Below are 20,582 nucleotides of genomic sequence, written 5' to 3'. Positions count from 1 at the left end.
TTGTTTGAGGCAGGGAACCTGAATTTGAGGAAAAGTTTGATTTGAGTTTCCTGGTCACTTTCAATTATCACACCCGCGCCGCTTCCAATTTTATTTGAGGAACCGTCTACATAGAGATTCCATCTTGTGGGGATTTTCGGGGTGTCTGTAAATTCTGCAATGAAGTCAGCCATATATTGCGATTTGATAGCTGTCTGAGCTTCGTATTGAAGGTCGAATTCGGACAACTCGACTGCCCATTGCAAGATTTCGCCTGCTAAGTCTGTTTTCTATAAAATCCCTTTCATGGGTTGGTTGGTTCGAACCCTAATAGTGTGGGCTTGGAAATATAGGCGAAGTCATCGAGATGTTAGTATGAGAGCATAGGCAAAGTTTTCTATTTTTTGATAGTTCAGTTGGGACCCTTATAGTGCTTTGTTGATGAAGTATATGGGCTGTTGTCCACTGTCATCTTCTCGGACCAGTGCTGAGGCTACTGCTCGACTTCCTACTGCGAGGTATAATACAAGGGGTTCTCCTTCCCGTGGCCGAGTTAGGATAAGAGGTTGTCCCAGGAAATTTTTGAAATCTTGGAAGGCCTGCTCGCATTCTATGTCCATTCAAGCCCCTTTCCCTTTCTTAGGGTGGTGTAAAAGGGGAGAGATCTTATTACCGATCTAGCTAGAAATCTGAACAAGGCTGCCAACCTTCCATTGAGTTGTTGTACCTCTTTGACACAAGTTGGGCTCTTTTTGTCGAGTATGGCCCGGCATTTATCCGGATTTGCCTCGATTCCTCTTTGTGTGAGCATATAACCCAAGAATTTGCCAGCTTCTACTGCAAAGGTGCATTTTGCAGAATTAAGTGGCATGCCAGGCCTTCTTATAGTGTCAAATACTTGGGTGAGGTCGGATAGTAACGTCTCTTCACTTTGTGTCTTTACTAACATATCGTCCACATAGACTTCCATGATTTTTCCGATGTGATCCGTAAAGACCTTATTCATTAATCTCTAGTAAGTAGCTCCTGCGTTTTTAAGTCCAAAAGGCATGACAATGTATCAGTAGTTTACTTTTAGGGTTAAGAATGAAAATTTTTCTTGGTTGGGTGGGTACATCGGGATTTGATTGTATCCCGAATATGCGTCCATAAACGAGAGGTATTTATATCCGGAGGAGGCATCCACTAGGGCGTCGATACTTGGGAGTGGGTAAGGATCTTTTGGGCAGGCTTTGTTGAGATCAGTGTAGTCAGCGCACATCCGCCACTTCCCATTTGATTTCTTCACCAAGACGACGTTAGCTAGCCATAGTGGGTACTTGACTTCTCTTATGAATCCTGCCTCCAGTAGAGCTTGTACCTGTTCTTCCACAGCTTGGGATCACTCTGGTCTGAGCTTTCTACATCTCTGTTGTACTGGCTGAGATCCTGGGTAGACTACTAGCTTGTGGCACATTAACTTGGGGTTTATGCCTAGCATGTCTGCAGCCTTCCATGCAAAGAGGTCGACGTTATCTCGCAAGAACTGTACGAGCGATTCTTTGGTGTCTCTTTTTAGGATTGTATTGATATTGGTTATTTTGTCCGAGATATCTCCGATCTGGACTTTTTCTACTTCGCCTTCGGGTTGTGGGCGGAGTTCTTCCCACCTCTAAACTCCACCGAGTTTGATGGTGTGGAATTTTTCTCCTCTGCCTCTGAGGTTTAGACTTTCATTGTAACAGCGGCGCGCTGTCTTCTGGTCTGCTTTTATTGTAGCTATCCCTTCTGTAGTTGGGAACTTCATGCATGATGTGGGGTCGAGACTACTGCGCTGAGCTGATTTAATGTTGTCCGACCTATTAAGGCATTGTAGGCTAAACTCACGTCAACCACGATGTAGTCTATCTTGAGTGTTCTTGATTGGTTTCCTTTTTCCGAAGGTCGTGTGTAGTGAGATGTATCCAAGTGGCTGAACTGGAGTGTCTCCCAGTACGAACAGGCTGTTCGGATATGCTCTGAGTTCTTTTTCTTCCAGGCTGAGTTTGTCGAAGGTAGTTTTGAACAAGATGTCGGCGGAGCTTCTTTGGTCTACCAGTGTGCGGTGGAGATTTGCGTTTGCCAGTATAATAGTGATGACCATGGGATCGTCGTGTCCTGAGATGATACCGGATGCGTCCTCTTTGGTAAAAGTAATTGTGGGGATGTCAGGTGCTTCCTCTTTTCCCTCGACATGATATACTTCTTTAAGATATCTTTTGCGAGATGATTTGGAGATTCCTTCTCCCACAAATCTTCCGTGTATCATGTGGACGTGTCTCTCTGGTGTACTAGGTGATCGCTCAGTTCGTCCGACATCTTCGTCCCTTCCTCTTTTTCTTTGCTCATCGTCTCGGGTGGCTAGGTACCGAACCTAATTTACCTTCTCTTACTAGTTTTTCTATGACGTTTTTTAAGTCAAAGCATTTGTTGGTGGAATGCCCACGGATTCAATGGTATTCACAATATTCAGTCCGATTTCCTACTTCTTTTTTGCCTTTGAGTGGTCGAGCTGGGGGTATTTTTTTAGTATGGCAAACTTCTCTGTAGACATCCACAAGGGACACCCGAAGAGGGGTGTAATTGTGGTATTTTTTTATTTTTTCCCCATGTTGATCTTCTTTCTTTTTGGATTCTTAATCCTTATCTCGGGAGGAGTAGGTGAATCTGGATTTTGATGTCTCTCCTAGTCGAGAGTTTTTCTCCATGTTGATGTACTTTTCTGCTCGTTCTTGTACTTTGTTCAGAGATGTGGGGTGTTTTTCGATATAGATTGGCTAAAAGGTCCCTCTCGCAAGTCATTGATGAGACCCATAATGGAAGCCTCTATTGGTAGGCTTTGTATGCTTTGTTAAATCTTTCCATGTAGCTGCGGAGACTTTCCCGATCTCATTGTTTGATTCCTAATAGACTTGGGGCATGCTTAGCTTTGTCTTTTTGGATGGAGAATCTGGCCAGAAACTTCTTGGCTGAATCATCGAAGCTTGAGATGGACCTAGGAGGTAGATTGTCGAACCATCTAATTGTTGTCTTTGTTAAAGTAGTCGGGAAGGCTTTGTAGCGAACTGCATCTGAGGCATCGGTGAGGTACATTCTACTTCTGAAATTACTGAGATGATGGCCGGGATCTGCTGTGCCATCATACAAAGTCATGTCGGGAAGTTTGAAGTCCTTTCGTGACTGGATCGAGTAGTCTTGGTCTTGAGATCTGCTTCGAGTTTTAGTAGCTTGTCCTCTAACTCGCGACGTCGCCTAACTTCCCTTCGTAGGTTTCTCTCAGCTTCTCGTTGATGCTCCACCTCTTTTTCGAGTTGCTTTAAGCGATCTTAAAGTGCCTCCACGGCTCCCACATTTGGTGAATCGTTGTTTTTGATAGGTTGAAGAGTATCTTTTGGTGTAGTGTCCGCGTTCTTGTGCGGCGTTCTATCTTCTAGATCCGAATCGTGGTCGTTGTCATGGTCGTCCGCCATGGTGGTGGGATGACTTCCAGGTTCCCCGGCAACAGCGCCAATGTTCCGGTGAAACTGTAGGTCGATCTCGGACGAGATCTTCTGTACTGATCGGCGATGATGTGTCCGGCATGTGGGTGGTGGCCAGAGCAGTCGCGTCCGACTTGTTGGACTGGTAATGCTGCAGATCCTTTGTGACTGGAGAATGGTGGTACCTGCAAGGGACTCCGATGCTTAAGTTAGCAAGGGTATTAAGCAGGTTTTTAGTAGAATCACAATATGAGTTATACCTGGGTACTCCAGTGTATTTATAATGGTGTAGAGTGACCTTCTTTAGATAAGATAAGTTAGTTATCTTATCTTATCTTTATCTTATCTTTGAGTGAGGTCATCTTATCTTCAAGGAAACCGCCCTTATCTCTATAGGCTTGTGCTGCCTTTGGATTTGGGTCGTGTTCCTCCATTTGGACCCTTTTTGGGCTTTCTTGGGGATTTGGCTGAGCTCTTTGAGAAGAGGTCGGATAGTCTGACCTGAAGAGGTCAGTCGCCTTGTCGCTAAACATCCTAGGTCGAACAGCTCGACCCAAGGTATGAACAGATACCATGACAGCTCTATGTGATCTTGGGGCAAGTATCAACCTAATACCTGCATCCACTATAAAAAAGCTTGGTTTGGTTGATGAAGTTAAACCAACCCGGATATGCCTCCAACTTGCTGATGGCTCCATTAAAATCCCATCAGGCGTAATTGAGGACATGATTGTCAAGGTTGGGCCATTCGCCTTTCCCACTAACTTTGTAGTGCTGGAAATGGAGGAGCACAAGAGTGCGATTCTCATTCTAGGAAGACCATTCCTAGCAACTGGACGAACCCTCATTGACATCCAAAAAGGGGAGATAACCCTGAGAGTCAATAAGGATGAGTTTAAGTTGAATGCTGTCAAAGCTATGCAGCATCTAGACACATCAAAAGACTGCATGAGGGCTGATATTATTGACTCCCTGGTGGAAGAGGTCAATATGACTGAGAGTCTTGAATCAAAGCTAGAGGACATTTTTAAAGATGCTCAGCCTGATATGGAGGAACCAGAGAAAATAGAAGAACCTCTGAAAACTCCTCAGAAAGAGGAGAAGCCTCCTAAAGCTGAGCTCAAACCACTACCACCATCCCTAAAATATGTATTTCTGGGAGAAGTTGACACTTTTCCTGTGATCATAAGCTCTACCTTAGAGCCACAGGAAGAGAAAGCATTAATTCAGGTGCTGAGGACACACAAGACAGCTCTTGGGTGGTCCATAAGTGATCTTGAGGGCATCAGCCCAGCCAGATGCATGCACAAGATCCTATTAGAGGATGATGCTAAGCTAGTGGTTTAACCACAGAGGCGGCTGAATCCAGCCACGAAGGAGGTGGTGCAGAAAGAGGTCATTAAGTTACTAGAGGCTCGGATTATTTATCCTATTTCTGATAGCCCCTGGGTGAGCCCTGTCCAAGTTGTCCCTAAGAAGGGAGGCATGACAGTATTTCATAATGAAAAGAATGAACTGGTTCCTACAAGAACAGTTACAGGGTGGCGTATGTGTATTGACTATAGAAGACTCAATACAGCCACCAGAAAGGATCATTTTCCTTTACCATTCATAGACCAGATGCCAGAGAGACTAGCAGGTCATGAATATTACTGCTTTTTGGATGGCTACTCAGGTTACAACCAAATTGCAATAGATCTTCAGGACCAAGAGAAAACAGCATTCACATGTCCTTCTGGAGTATTTGCCTACAGAAGGATGCCATTTGGTCTATGCAATGCACCTGCAACCTTTCAGAGGTGCATGCTCTCTATCTTCTCTGATATGGTAGAGAAATTTCTGGAAGTCTTTATGGATGACTTCTCAGTATTCGGAGACTCATTCAGCTCCTGTCTTGACCATCTAGCACTTGTTCTGAAAAGGTGCCAAGAGACTAACCTGGTTTTAAACTGGGAAAATGTCACTTTATAGTGGCTGAAGGAATTGTCCTTGGGCACAAAACTTCAAACAAGGGAATAGAGGTGGATCAAGCTAAGGCAGTGGTAATTGAAAAATTACCACCACCTGCCAACGTTAAGGCAATCAGAAGCTTTCTGGGGCATGCAGGATTTTATAGGAGGATTATAAAGGATTTTTCAAAAATTGCAAAACCTCTGAGCAATCTGCTAGCTGCTGACACGCCATTTATCTTTGACACAGAGTGTCTGTAGGTGTTTGAAACTCTGAAAGCTAAGCTGGTCACAACACCATTCATTTCTACACCAGACTGGACATTACCATTCGAACTAATGTGTGATGCCAGTGACCATGCCATTGGTGCAGTATTGGGACAGAGGCATAACAAGCCTTCTGCACGTCATTTACTATGCTAGCCGTGTTTTGAATGACGCGTAGAAGAATTACACAACCACAGAAAAGGAGATGCTTGCAGTGGTTTATGCCATTGACAAGTTTAGATCTTATTTAGTAGGATCAAAAGTAATTGTGTATACTGACCATGCTGCTCTAAAATATCTATTCACTAAGTAGGATTCAAAACCCAGACTCATAAGATGGGTGTTGCTTCTGCAAGAGTTTAATATAGAAATCAGAGACAGAAAAGGGACAGAAAACCAAGTAGCCGATCACCTGTCCCGGATAGAACCAGTAGCAGGAGCGTCCCTCCCTCCTACTGAGATCTCTGAAACCTTTCCAGATGAGCAACTCTTTGCCATTTAGGAAGTACCGTGGTTTGCAGACATTGCAAACTATAAAGCTGTGAGATTCATACCCAAAGAGTATAGTAAGCAGCAAACAAAAAAATTGGTTTCTGATGCAAAGTACTACATGTGGGATGAACCATACTTCTTTAAAAGGTGTACAGACTGGGTAATCCATAGATGTGTGCCTAGAGAAGAGGCACAGAAGATTCTATGGCATTGCCATGGATCACAATATGGAGGACATTTTGGAGGTGAGCGAACAGCCACAAAAGTTCTCCAATGTGGCTTCTACTAGCCTACTCTTTATAGAGACTCTCGAGAGTTCGTACGTAACTGTGACATGATGCGCATAAACTAGTTATGCCACGATTTAGGAAATTGCACGATCGGCAAAATTCCTTCTGGCAAGTGCACCGGTTATCGTCAAGTAAAAACTCACAATAGAGTGAGGTCGAATCCCACAAGGATTGGTTGAATGAGCAATTCGGATTAGAAGTGTGTCTAGTTGAGCGGAATCAAGAATTAGATGAGAATTGCGGAATGTAAAATTGGCGGGAAACGTAAATGGCAAGAAATTGAAATGGCGGAATCTTAAATTGCATGAATTAAAGAGCAGAAGCTAAATTGCTGAATTTAAAAGGGAATGGGGGTGATTGCATGAATTGAGTTGCAGAATGTAAAGAGAAAGTGGAAATCAGAAATGGGGAATTCATTGGGTTATAGAAGATATTGAGATCTCCGAATCAAAACATGTTTATCTCTTCCTCAACCAATGCGTTCATTGAATTTTGCTTGGCAATCTTATATGATTGGATCCCAATCCCTTGGCTCACCAATTCTCTCTAAAAACAAACAAATTCCCAATCCCTTGGTTTAAATGTTCATAAGAAGAGATGATGCTCGATCACTGATTATACCACATAGTTTCATGAACCACAATTTGGTAGGATTACATGTCACAATATCCATCCAAACCCCAATCCAATTCACTGTGAGAAAGCTTCTCTAGCATGAATCCTCCATTCCTTTCCCAAGGTTCCGAAGGATTCCAATTATGGGTAGTTTCTTTCCCAAGACAACTACCCAATGGAATTAGATCGAGAAGCTTTCTAACAAAATTCAAGAGAAAAGATTGAAGAAGAAGATAAACTATTATTGATTCATTGAATTACAATAGAGCTCCCTAACCCAATGAAAGGGGGTTTTGTGAGTCATAGCTCTGAATTCAATTACAAAGGTATGAAAACTAGCCAAATGAAAGGTAAAAGTCCGTCATCACTTAAATTCTATCCTATTTATACACTTTCTATATTGAGCTTCTGTTGTGTTTCTTGGGCTTTGAGGCCTCTCCCTGCCTTCCTTTTGCTTTGGGTTTATGATCCATAATCTTGATGAGGCTGCTGATCCACATTCTGTAACATTCATTGAGCCAACTTAGTGATAATCAAGTAATGACACATGACTCAACAAATTGAAATTCCAGACTCATCAATCCTTCAGGCCCAATCCCATAAACCATGATATTCAATTGGGTTTCATACCAGAGTAAGTTTAAGTTAATGTTTGTGCTCAAAAGCTAACTTAAACTGCAATATTTTTGGCCCAGAAACCTTTTCCAATAATGGCATTTAAGTTGCAGTTTAAGCTTAAACTGCAGCTTAAACGCCAGACACTTCCAGTGATGCCTTTTGTGGAAGCACGTTTAAGCTTCAGTTTAAGGTTAAACTGAAGCTTAAACGTGGAAATGGAAGAAGGCAGCCCTGGAGGTCGAACATAGTCGAACACATTTAAGCTTCAGTTTAAGGTTAAACTGAAGCTTAAACGTGGAGATAGGAAAGGCAGCCCTGGAGGTCGAACACGTTTAAGCTCCAGTTTAAGGTTAAACTGGAGCTTAAACGTGGAAGAGGAGAAAGGTAGCCCTGGAGGTCGAACACGTTTAAGCTCTAGTTTAAGGTTAAACTGGAGCTTAAACGTGGAAGAGGAGAAAGGTAGCCCTGGAGGTGTCACACGTTTAAGCTCCAGTTTAAGGTTAAACTGGAGCTTAAACGTGGAAGAGGAGAAAGGTAGCCCTGGAGGTGTCGAACACGTTTAAGCTCCAGTTTAAGGTTAAACTGGAGCTTAAACGTGGAAGAGGAGAAAGCAACCCTGGAGGTGAAAACTTGGTCGAACACGTTTAAGCTCCAGTTTAAGGTCAAACTGGAGCTTAAACGTGGAAATGGCTCCCTGGTGCATTTCCCATTTCTGGCGTTTAACTTCCAGTTTAAGGTTAAACTGGAGGTTAAACGCCACTTTCACCCTTTCCTCAGCTTTCATGATTTTGGCGTTTAAGCTCCAGTTTAAGCTTAAACTGGAGCTTAAACTCCACATGTGATATTCAAGCTTCCTTTATTGATTTTTGTTGCTTCCTTGCCTAGCCTCTTCTTTCCTGAAATCATCCAAACAACTGCATCAAAGTCTTGCAAATTTTTATGAGAATCTTCCATTCATAGCATTCAAGTAATATAACTAAAAACTCATGGAATTTGCATCAAAATCATACTGTTTGGATGGTTCATTGCTTTGTTATTCATTTAACCATTCTTGGTTACTTTAAGCTCAAGAAAATGCATAAAACAACTAAAACTAACAGAAAAATGCTAGTGAAACTAGCCTAAGATGCCTTGGCATCATGACAGTTGCCAGAGAGTTGGTAATCTGCCTCACGATTATGCCATGCCTCAGCAAGGGATCTTAGAGATTGAGTTGTTTGATGTATGGGGTATTGACTTCATGGGGCCTTTCCCACCATCATATTCAAACACTTATATTCTGGTAGCAGTAGACTATATATCTAAATGGGTAGAGGCAATTACAACACCCACTAATGATACTAAGACAGTGATGAAATTCCTCTAGAAGCATATCTTCAGCAGGTTCGGTGTCCCTAGGATACTGATCAGTGATAGAGGCACTCATTTCTGCAATAAACAACTTGACTCTGCTCTGGTCCGATATGGAATTAACCATAAAGTGGCAACTCCATATCATCCACAGACAAATGGGCAGCCTGAAGTCTCAAATAGAGAACTAAAATGAATCTTGGAACGGACTGTAAGTACCCGTAGAAGGGATTGGGCAAGAAGTCTGGATGATGCTCTGTAGGCATACAGAACCGCGTTCAAGACACCTATAGGGATCTCTCCATACCAGCTTGTGTATGGAAAAGCCTGTCATCTGCCAGTAGAATTTGAACACAAGGCCTACTGGGCAACCAAGTTCCTAAACCTTGATGCTAAGGTAGCTGGCGAGAAAAGATTACTCCGGTTGAATGAGCTGGAAGTGTTCAGACTCAATGCTTTCAAAAATGCTAAAATTTATAAATAGAAAGCAAAAAGATTGCATGACAAAAGGCTATCATCTAGAGTCTTTGAGACAGGACAGAAGGTCCTACTGTTTAACTCTAGGCTCAGATTGTTCCCTAGGAAATTGAAATCCCAGTAGAGGGGACCATATGTGATTACAAGTGTGTCACCATATGGGTATGTGGAGCTTCAAGATATTGATTCTAAAAAAAGATTCATTGTTAATGGACAGAGAATCAAACATTATCTTGAAGGCAATGTTGAGCAAGAATGCTCAAAACTGAGACTAAATTAAAAAGCTCAGTAAAGTCCAGCTAAAGACAGTAAAGAAGCGCTTACTGGGAGGTAACCCAGCCATTATCAAAATTTAGATGTTTATAACAATTATATAAGTCCATTTAATTTTGTTGCTCATGTTTATTAATGCTTTTCAGTGAATAAGCCAAGAAAATGAAGGTTCAAGACATAAAATAGAGAAATCACAGAGAAAAGGAGCTCACTAGCGTCAAAACGCCAGTAAAGAGGCAATTTGGGCGTTAAATGCCAGAATGTCTATCATTCTGGGCGTTAAACGCCAAAATGTCTATCATTCTGGGCGTTTAACGCCAGTAAAGGTATCATTCTAGGCGTTAAACGCCAGAATGGGCAGCATTCTAGGCGTTTAACGCCAGAAATGGCAGCATTCTGGGTGTTCAGAAAAATGCCTAGTAAAGAAGGATTTCTGGCGTTTAACGCCAGCCAGGGTACCTGGCTGGGCGTTAAACGCCCAAAATGGCCACCAGATGGGCGTTAAACGCCAGAATGGGTATCATTCTGGGCGTTTAATGCCAGAACACCTAGGGGAGAGGTAATTTCGTTTCCAATTCAATTTTTTTCAAATTTTCATGTTTTAATTCAAAATTTTCTACATCCAAACATTACAAACATTCAATTTTTAATTTCCATTAACAAAAATTCATAATCTTATAAATTCTTTTTAATTCTCTTTTAATTCTTTTCAATTTTTTTTCAAAAACTCATTCATTTTTCCAATTTCTTTTCAAATCTTTTTAATTCATTCATATTATCTTTTATTTCTTAAATGCATAAACAAAAACTCAGATTTAACTTTCTCATATCTTTTTCATATGTCTTAAGTTTTGAAAACAATCTTCTCTTTTTCATATCATGTTTATCTTTTATCAATCATATCTTTTAAATCATATCTTTTTCTAAAAATTCAAACCCATTCCCTCCCTCTCCTTTATTTATACATTCGGCCATCCCCTTTACTCCATCATTCGAATTCTTCTCTCCATCTATTCATCTTCTTTCTTTTTATTTTGCTTGAGGGAAAGCAAATATCTAAGTTTGGTGTGATTTCTGTGATCCCTAAGTTAAAACAAACCAATCTTATGGCACCCAAAGGAAGACAAACCGCTTCAAGAGACAAGAAAGAAAGCAATCCAAAACCACGTTGGATGCATGAGAACTTCTGCACCAAAGAACATGCAGACCATTATTTCAAAATTGTGTGTAGAAGATCAGTGATCCCGAAAGTTAGGTTCAATCTGAAAGAAGATGAATACCCAGAGTTCCAAGAGCAGATTCAAAACAGGGGCTGGGAAGTCCTGGCTAATCTTGAGATACATGTTGGAAGAAACATGGTCCAGGAATTCTATGCAAATTTATAGATGACAGAAAAGCAAAGATTAGAGGGAACCGCTTTCTACTCCTTTCGGACTATGGTCAAAGGGAAGATTATTTACTTCTATTTTGACAAAGTGAGAGAAGTTCTCAAACTTCCTCAACTATAAGATGATCCAGAGTCCTTTAATAGGAGAATGGCCAAGGATAAAAGGCTAGATCAAGTTCTAGAGGACATATGCCTCCCTGGAACCAAGTAGATTACCAATTCAAAAGGTGTCCCAAACCAGTTAAAGAGAGGAGATCTCAAACCAGTTGCTAGAGGTTGGCTAGATTTCATTGGGCGTTCTATACCTCCAACCAGTAACCGATCTGAAGTCACTGTCAAGAGGGTAGTGATGATTCACTGTATTATGCTGGGGAAGGAGGTAGAGATTCATCAACTGATCCCTGTTGAAATTTGGATGTTTGCAAACAAGGAATCCACTGAGGCCAAATTGGCCTACCCAAGCTTGATTAGTCTGTTATGCAAAGATGCGGGGGTACAGATAGGTGTGGATGAATATATCACAGTTGAACGCCCAATCACCAAAAAAGTGATGGATGGACCTCAAATTCAAGATAACCTCATCAAGAGAAAGGCGCATGAGCTCCTCCCAGAAATTTCTTAATTTGACTATTGGGCCCGCTTAGAAGCATCTGTCACCAAGCTGCAAGAAGCTATGAATTAACTCAAAGAAGAGCAGCAGAATCAAAATAGCATGCTCTGCAAAATGCTCATAGAACAAGAGAAACAAGGGCGCAAGATACAGGAGCTAAAGCGTCAGAAGCTATCCTTTGAAGAGTTGAACGTCCCACAGATTGAAGGAGCACCTACCCCTCAAAATCAAGGTTGTTGAGTCCTAACTCTGTGATAACTTTTATTATTAGAAACCTATTCTAAGAGTTACATGAGCGTTAGTATTAGAGTCATTTATTTTATGTCTTTAATTCCCATTCTTTTATTATTATTTGTCTGCTTTTATGTTTATTTTATGTGTTATTTTTATTACATGATCATTAAATTTTAGAGTCTATGTCATAAAGCTATGAATTATTCCATGAATCCCTCACATTTCTTAAATAAAAAAAACTATTTTTAATTGTAAAAGAACAAGAAGCACATGAATTTCGAATTCTATCTTGAAAATAATCTAATTATTTTGATGTGGTGGCAATACTTTTTGTTTTCTGATTGAATGCTTGAATAGTGCATATTTTTTATAGTGAAGTTTATGAATGTTAAAATTGTTGGCTCTTGAAAGAATAATGAAAAAAGGAGAAATGTTGTTGATAATCTGAAAAATCATAAAATTGATTCTTGAAGCAAGAAAAATCAGTGAAAAACAAAAGCTTAAAAAAAAGCCAAAAACCCTTTAAACTAAAAGACAAAGGTAAACAGGATCCAAGGCTTTGAGCATTAATGGATAGGAGGGCCCAAAGGAATAAAATCCTGGCCTAAGCGGCTAAACCAAGCTATCCCTAACCATGTGCTTATGGCGTGAAGGTGTCAAGTGAAAAGCTTGAGACTGAGCGGTTAAAGTCGTGGTCCAAAGCAAAAAGAGTCCTTAAGAGCTCTGGGCACCTCTAACTGGGGACTCTAGCAAAGCTGAGTCACAATCTGAAAAGGTTCACCCAGTTATCTGTCTGTGGCAATTATGTATCCGGTGGGAATACTGGAAAACAAAATGCTTAGGGTCACGGCCAAGACTCATAAAGTAGCTGTGTTCAAGAATCAACATACTGAACTAGGAGAATCAATAACACTATCTGAATTCTGAGTTCCTATGGATGCCAATCATTCTGAACTTCAAAGGATAAAGTGAGATGCCAAAACTGTTCAGAAGCAAAAAGCTATTAGTCTCGCTCATCTAATTGGAACTAAGCTTCATTGATATTTGGAATTTATTGTATTTTCTCTTCTTTTTATCCTATTTTGTTTTTAGTTGCTTGGGGACAAGCAACAATTTAAATTTGGTGTTGTCATGAGCGGATAATTTATACCCTTTTTGGCATTGTTTTTAGGTAGTTTTAGTATATTTTAGTTAATTTTTATTATATTTTTATTAGTTTTCATTCAAAAATCACATTTCTGGACTCTACTATGAGTTTGTGTATTTTTCTATAATTTTAGGTATTTTTTGGCTGAAATTGAGAGACCTGAGCAAAAATCTGATTCAGAGGCTGAGAAAGGACTGCAGATGCTGTTGGATTCTGACCCTCCTGCACTCGAAATGGATTTTCTGGAGCCTTAGAAGCCCAATTTGTGACCTCTCAATTGCGTTGGAAAGTAGACATCTTGGGCTTTCCAGAAATATATAATAGTCTATACTTTGCTCAAGATTTCATGGCCCAAACTGGCGTTAAAAGCCAGCCAAAAACTTTTTGGCGTAAAACGCCAGAAATGGCACTTTTCTTGGCGTTAAACGCCCATTTTGGCACCCAGGGTGGCGTTTAACACCTACTTTAGGCATATGCACGTGAAAGCTTGAAAGCTCAGCCCAAACACTCACCAAGTGGGTCTCGGAAGTGGATTTCTGCACTATCTGCACTTAGTTACTCATTTTCTGTAAACCTAAGTTACTAGTTAGTATAAAAACTACTTTTAAAGATTCATTTTGCAACTCATGACATTTTACAATTGATATTGTATCCTCTACGGCATGAGTCTCTAACCCCCATAGGTGGGGGTGAGGAGCTCTGCTGTGTTTCAATGGATTAATGCAATTACTACTGTTTTCTATTCAATCACGCTTAATTCTATTCTAAGATACTCACTCGTACTTCAATCTGGAGAAGATGATGATCCGTGACACTCATCATTATTCTCACATTTATGAATGCATGCCTGACAATCACTCACATTCTATCTGAGCTCAACGTAGTCATTGGGCGACAGCTTGAGTGCGTATCTCTTGGGTCTCTGATCCACGGACCGAGTCTGTGAGATTAGAACCTTCGTGGTATAGGCTAGAACCAATTGGCAGCATTCCTGGGATCCGGAAAGTCTAAACCTTGTCTGTGGTATTCTGAGTAGGATCTGGGAGGAGATGAATGTGACGAGCTTCAAACTCACGAATGTTGGGCGCAGTGACAGTCTGCAAAAGGATAAAGAGATCCTATTCCGATGCTAGTGAGAACCGACAGATGATTAGCCGTGCGGTAGCTGTACCTGGTATTTTTCATCCGAGACGAGAAATTCGACAGTTGATTAGCCGTGCAGAGACCGTGCCTAGTATTTTGCATCTGAGAGGATCATACAGCATGCCATTGAAGGAAGCCATGCGTGTTCAGAGAAAAAGACAGTAGAAATGTAGAGATTTAGACGACAGAGCATCTCCGGAACCTCAGCCTGTTCCTCATTACTGAATCACAAGTACCATTTATTTCATGTTATTTACCTTTCATAAACAAAACCATTTTTATCATTAATATCTTAACTAAGATTTACAAGATAACCCTAGCTTGCTTCAAGCCGGCAATCTCCGTGGGATCGACCCTTACTCACGTAAGGTATTACTTGGACGACCTAGTGCACTTGCTGGTTAGTTGTGCGGAGTTGTGAAAAGTGTGATCACAATTTCGTGTACTAGGCTTGCCACTCTTCCGAGAGTGGTGGCCATTTTGGTCCTCAAAGGACGGCTCAGAATGTCTTGGATTGTGGCTTTTGGTGGCCTAAAGTTTTCAAAGATGCATCTCTCTTTTGTAGCTCTTGTCCACAATGCCTGAGGTTTGGAAATATTTCTGAAAAGAATGAGATGTCCCAACAAACAATGTTGTTTTGCAAAATTTTTTATGTTTGGGGTATTGACTTTATGGGGCCTTTTCCAAATTCTAATGGTTTCATGTATATTCTTCTAGCCGTCGACTATGTTTCCAAGTGGGTGGAGGCAATCCCCACTAGGACTGATGATGCTAATGTAGTGATTTCTTTTGTCCGGAATAACATCATTTGCCGCTTTGGATCACCATGAGCAATCGTGAGTGATCAATGCTCACACTTTTGTAATAAAAGAATGGCAGGGCTAATGAAGAAGTATGGCATCATCCATAAAGTGGCCACGGCATACCACCCCCCAAACAAATGGCCAAGCCAAAGTCTTCAATCGGGAAATCAAGCGCGTATTGGAAAAGGTTGTGAAGCCTTATAGGAAGTATTGGAGTACTAAGCTTGTGGATGCGCTTTGGGCCTACCGGACGGCTTACAAGACGCCGATTGGTATGAGCCCGTTCCGGTTGGTATATGAGAAGGCTTGCCATCTCCCGGTGGAGATAGAACGTAAAGCGTATTGGACCGTAAAAGAATGCAACACCGGATTTAGGGTTGGAGTCGAAAGGAAGTTACAGTTAGTGGAGCTTGAGAACCTTCGATTGGAAGCCTACGAGAATTCTAGGCTGTACAAGGAGAAGATGAAAGCGGTGCACGATAGAAACATTAGAAGAAGAGAGTTTAGAGCGGGAGAGTTAGTTCTCCTCTATAACTCTAGGTTGAGGTTGATGCCCGAAAAGTTTAGGTCTAGGTGGGAAGGCCCTTATAGAGTGGAGAAAATGGAACCATATGGAGTCTACCACCTAAGACACCTTTCAAGCCCCAACATCTTCAAAGTTAATAGTCACCGTCTAAAGCTATACCATGGAGAGAAGATGAAAAGCAACAAAGACGTTGAGGTGTTCCTTCTAGAGGATGCACCCGAAGGCGAGGAGATTTGAGCTCACGACCATCCAACTTAAGGACGTTAAACAAAAGTACTAGGTGGGATACACCCCACCATGGTATGATCTTCCTTTGTATATAGTTTCTTACATATAGCCATTTTTTGCATCTTTGTGACTTTTGTAATTGCTTGACTTGTGAGTTTTTCATAGTATAATTGCTTTTTGCTTGATTTTTGTGCTAAATTGCTCATGAGGAGTCCATTGATAATGGTTTGATTGAATTGAGATGTTGAGGAAATGCTTAAGGTTGAGTGCTACATGAGATATTTTATGATTTTGACCCCTTTAGCATGCATCACTACCAATTTTGTGCATAAATTGGCTCTCCTCATGTGTATGAAAAAAAGGGGGTCCACGCTTAAGCGTGCAGGATGCGGGCGCGTCGATTGCGCTTTTGCAACTCTTGGTACATTTTCCCGAGAGTTGCGTGAATATATCGCGAGTACTGCGCGAAATGCGTGACTGCCTCCCACGCGTATGCGTGAGGCACGCTCATGCGTCGTCTCTCCCCCATGTCTATCCACGCGTGCGTGCATGTGACGCGTATGCGTCGGTCGCTCTGTGTGCCACTCTTGGTACATTTTCCCGAGAGTTGCGCGAACATCACGCGAACACTGCATAAAACGCGGAATTCCCACCCACGCCTATGCGTGAGGCACGCTCACGCATCACCAGTACTCCATGCCCGTCCACGCGCGTGCGCCCATGACGCGTATGCATCGGTTGCCTTGCATGCCACCACTGGTACATGAAACCCGAGAATTGCGCGTGCATCGCGCGAGCACTGCGCGAAACGCACAACTGCCTCCACACGTGCGTGTCCCTTACCTGTCTACCAACCCATGCATACGCGTGGGTGGCGTTCACGCCCCCTTTTTCCTTTTCGCCCATCCGCGCGTATGCGCATATGGCGCGCACGGGTCGTTTCCACGACGCCACTTATGATGCAACGCGCCTTGTTTGGGTTTTCCCTCTTCCATTTTCTTCTTTCATTCCTTCCTTCTTTCTTTCTTCTTCACCCCTTCCTATCACCTTTCCTCCACCACTACCACCGGTGGCGCCACCCTCCGCCAACCGCCACCTCTGGCGGCCCCACATTCTCTCTTGTTTTTGTTTCTTTTCTCTTCTCTCCACTTGCACTACACCTTGCCCTCTCTCCCTACTCAAGGTTTTCTACTACTTCTTCTTCTCTTCTTTTTATTTAAAATTTTCTTTCCTTAGTTGCATTCCATTGTTTTCATTCTGATGCCAAGGCATCTTAGGCTAGTTTCACTAGCATTTTTCTGTTAGTTTTAGTTGTTTTATGCATTTTCTTGAGCTTAAAGTAACCAAGAATGGTTAAGTGAATAACAAAGCAATGAACCATCCAAACAGTATGATTTTGATGCAAATTCCATGAGTTTTTAGTTATATTACTTGAATGCTATGAATGGAAGATTCTCATGAAAATTTGCAAGACTTTGATGCAGTTGTTTGGATGATTTCAGGAAAGAAGAGGCTAGGCAAGGAAGCAACAAAAATCAATAAAGGAAGCTTGAATATCACATGTGGAGTTTAAGCTCCAGTTTAAGCTTAAACTGGAGCTTAAACGCCAAAATCATGAAAGCTGAGGAAAGGGTGAAAGTGGCGTTTAACCTCCAGTTTAACCTTAAACTGGAAGTTAAACGCCAGAAATGGGAAATGCACCAGGGAGCCATTTCCACGTTTAAGCTCCAGTTTGACCTTAAACTGGAGCTTAAACGTGTTCGACCAAGTTTTCACCTCCAGGGTTGCTTTCTCCTCTTCCACGTTTAAGCTCCAGTTTAACCTTAAACTGGAGCTTAAACGTGTTCGACACCTCCAGGGCTACCTTTCTCCTCTTCCACGTTTAAGCTCCAGTTTAACCTTAAACTGGAGCTTAAACGTGTTCGACCTCCAGGGCTACCTTTCTCCTCTTCCACGTTTAAGCTCCAGTTTAACCTTAAACTGGAGCTTAAACGTGTTCGACCTCCAGGGCTGCCTTTCCTATCTCCACGTTTAAGCTTCAGTTTAACCTTAAACTGAAGCTTAAACGTGTTCGACTATGTTCGACCTCCAGGGCTGCCTTCTTCCATTTCCACGTTTAAGCTTCAGTTTAACCTTAAACTGAAGCTTAAACGTGCTTCCACAAAAGGCATCACTGGAAGTGTCTGGCGTTTAAGCTGCAGTTTAAGCTTAAACTGCAACTTAAACGCCACTATTGGAAAAGGTTTCTGGGCCAAAAATATTGCAGTTTAAGTTAGCTTTTGAGCACAAACATTAACTTAAACTTACTCTGGTATGAAACCCAATTGAATATCATGGTTTATGGGATTGGGCCTGAAGGATTGATGAGTCTGGAATTTCAATTTGTTGAGTCATGTGTCATTACTTGATTATCACTAAGTTGGCTCAATGAATGTTACAGAATGTGGATCAGCAGCCTCATCAAGATTATGGATCATAAACCCAAAGCAAAAGGAAGGCAGGGAGAGGCCTCAAAGCCCAAGAAACACAACAGAAGCTCAATATAGAAAGTGTATAAATAGGATAGAATTTAAGTGAGGACAGACTTTTACCTTTCATTTGGCTAGTTTTCATACCTTTGTAATTGAATTCAGAGCTATGACTCACTAAACCCCCTTTCATTGGGTTAGGGAGCTCTATTGTAATTCAATGAATCAATAATAGTTTATCTTCTTCTTCAATCTTTTCTCTTGAATTTTGTTAGAAAGCTTCTCGATCTAATTCCATTGGGTAGTTGTCTTGGGAAAGAAACTACCCATAATTGGAATCCTTCGGAACCTTGGGAAAGGAATGGAGGATTCATGCTAGAGAAGCTTTCTCACAGTGAATTGGATTGGGGTTTGGATGGATATTGTGACATGTAATCCTACCAAATTGTGGTTCATGAAACTGTGTGGTATAATCAGTGATCGAGCATCATCTCTTCTTATGAACATTTAAACCAAGGGATTGGGAATTTGTTTGTTTTTAGAGAGAATTGGTGAGCCAAGGGATTGGGATCCAATCATATAAGATTTCCAAGCAAAATTCAATGAACGCATTGGTTGAGGAAGAGATAAACATGTTTTGATTCGGAGATCTCAATATCTTCTATAACCCAATGAATTCCCCATTTCTGATTTCCACTTTCTCTTTACATTCTGCAACTCAATTCATGCAATCACCCCCATTCCCTTTTAATTTCAGCAATTTAGCTTCTGCTCTTTAATTCATGCAATTTAAGATTCCGCCATTTCAATTTCTTGCCATTTACGTTTCCCGCCAATTTTACATTCCGCAATTCTCATCTAATTCTTGATTCCGCTCAACTAGACACACTTCTAATCCGAATTGCTCATTCAACCAATCCTTGTGGGATTCGACCTCACTCTATTGTGAGTTTTTACTTGACGATAACCGGTGCACTTGCCGGAAGGAATTTTGCCGATCGTGCAATTTCCTAAATCGTGGCATAACTAGTTTATACGCATCAAGTTTATGGCGCCGTTGCCGGTGATTGGTTTTCGATTGACAATTCTCCAATTGGAAGTTAACTAGATTGAGCATTTTTTTTTGCTTTGTTAATTCAGTTCAAGTTATTTGTTGAATTTTAATTTCTGCACTCTGTTACATGCTTTCTTTCTTTATGCCTTTAAATTCAAGCAACTAACTCACTGACTCACTAACTATTTGAATTAATTCCCCAACTGCTCTAACCATACTCTTCCATTAACCAAGAGTATTTTACTTGTTTGTTGCCTGTGCTGTGTTCTTGTATGACAGGTAGGAGAGGAGAGACATCAACTCCTCCATATACCGAACCAGAGAGGACCCTTCATAGACTTAGAAGGGAAGCAAGAGGGAAGAGAGTACTGGAAGAAGAAGAATCTGAAGGAGAATCTGAGGACAATTTTGAGGAAGCTCTAGATCTCAACATGGAAAGAGAAGTTCATAACCATGGGAGAGCTGATGGAAACAATGCCATTCCCGAGAGGAGGGTTCTTGGTTCATACATAAACCCAACATCTGGGAATTGTGGTAGCAGCATTCAGAAACCACCCATTCAGGCCAACAATTTTGAGCTCAAACCACAGCTAATATCACTTGTGGAGAATCATTGTTCATTTGGAGGGAGTGCTAATGAAGACCCAAACCAACATCTCACAAAATTCCTGAGAATTTACGACACTGTGAAGTCCAATGGAGTCCAGGAAGATGCCTATAAACTACTTTTGTTCCCATTTTCCCTTAGGGACAAGGCAGCTAAGTGGCTGGAATCATTCCCAAGGGGGAGCCTAACAACATGGGATGAGGTGGAAAGCAAGTTTCTGGCACGTTTCTACCCCCCACAAAAGGTCAATAGGCTTCGATCTGAAGTTCAGACTTTTAGACAACAAGATGGTGAAACTCTCTACGAGGCATGGGAGAGGTTCAAGGATTTGACAAGGAAATGCCCACCAGACATGTTCCATGACTGGGTGCAATTGCACATTTTCTATGATGGACTTTCTTATGAATCAAGGAAGGCTGTAGACCATTCATCAGGAGGTTCATTGAACAGGAAGAAGACTGTGGAAGAAGCCATTGAAGTGATTGAGACAGTGGCTGAGAATGAGTACTACTATGCATCAGAGAGACACAACACTAAGGGAGTCATGGAGCTGAACCATGTTGATACA

At 41.5% G+C, this 20,582-nt stretch overlaps 1 protein-coding gene and 1 non-coding gene across 2 annotated transcripts; one reads left to right on the top strand and one right to left on the bottom strand.

Moving 5' to 3' along the window:
• The first annotated feature begins 15,222 nt into the window (after window positions 1-15,222).
• LOC112734706 (uncharacterized) lies at window positions 15,223-15,894 on the top strand. The gene has a single exon (XM_025784137.1). It carries the CDS (start codon window positions 15,223-15,225, stop codon window positions 15,892-15,894), a length of 672 nt encoding a protein of 223 aa, XP_025639922.1.
• A 4,370-nt stretch (window positions 15,895-20,264) lies between these two features.
• Window positions 20,265-20,368, bottom strand: LOC112739253 (small nucleolar RNA R71). The gene has a single exon (XR_003170188.1). It is a non-coding gene; the product is annotated as a small nucleolar RNA R71 (small nucleolar RNA).
• Between the last annotated feature and the right edge of the window lie 214 nt (window positions 20,369-20,582).

Source organism: Arachis hypogaea, chromosome 13 (genome assembly GCF_003086295.3).
Source record: "Arachis hypogaea cultivar Tifrunner chromosome 13, arahy.Tifrunner.gnm2.J5K5, whole genome shotgun sequence".
NCBI classification, from domain to species: domain Eukaryota; kingdom Viridiplantae; phylum Streptophyta; class Magnoliopsida; order Fabales; family Fabaceae; genus Arachis; species Arachis hypogaea.
The sequence above is the reverse complement of the archived record's forward strand: the minus strand, read 5'-3'. Positions and strand labels throughout refer to the sequence as shown.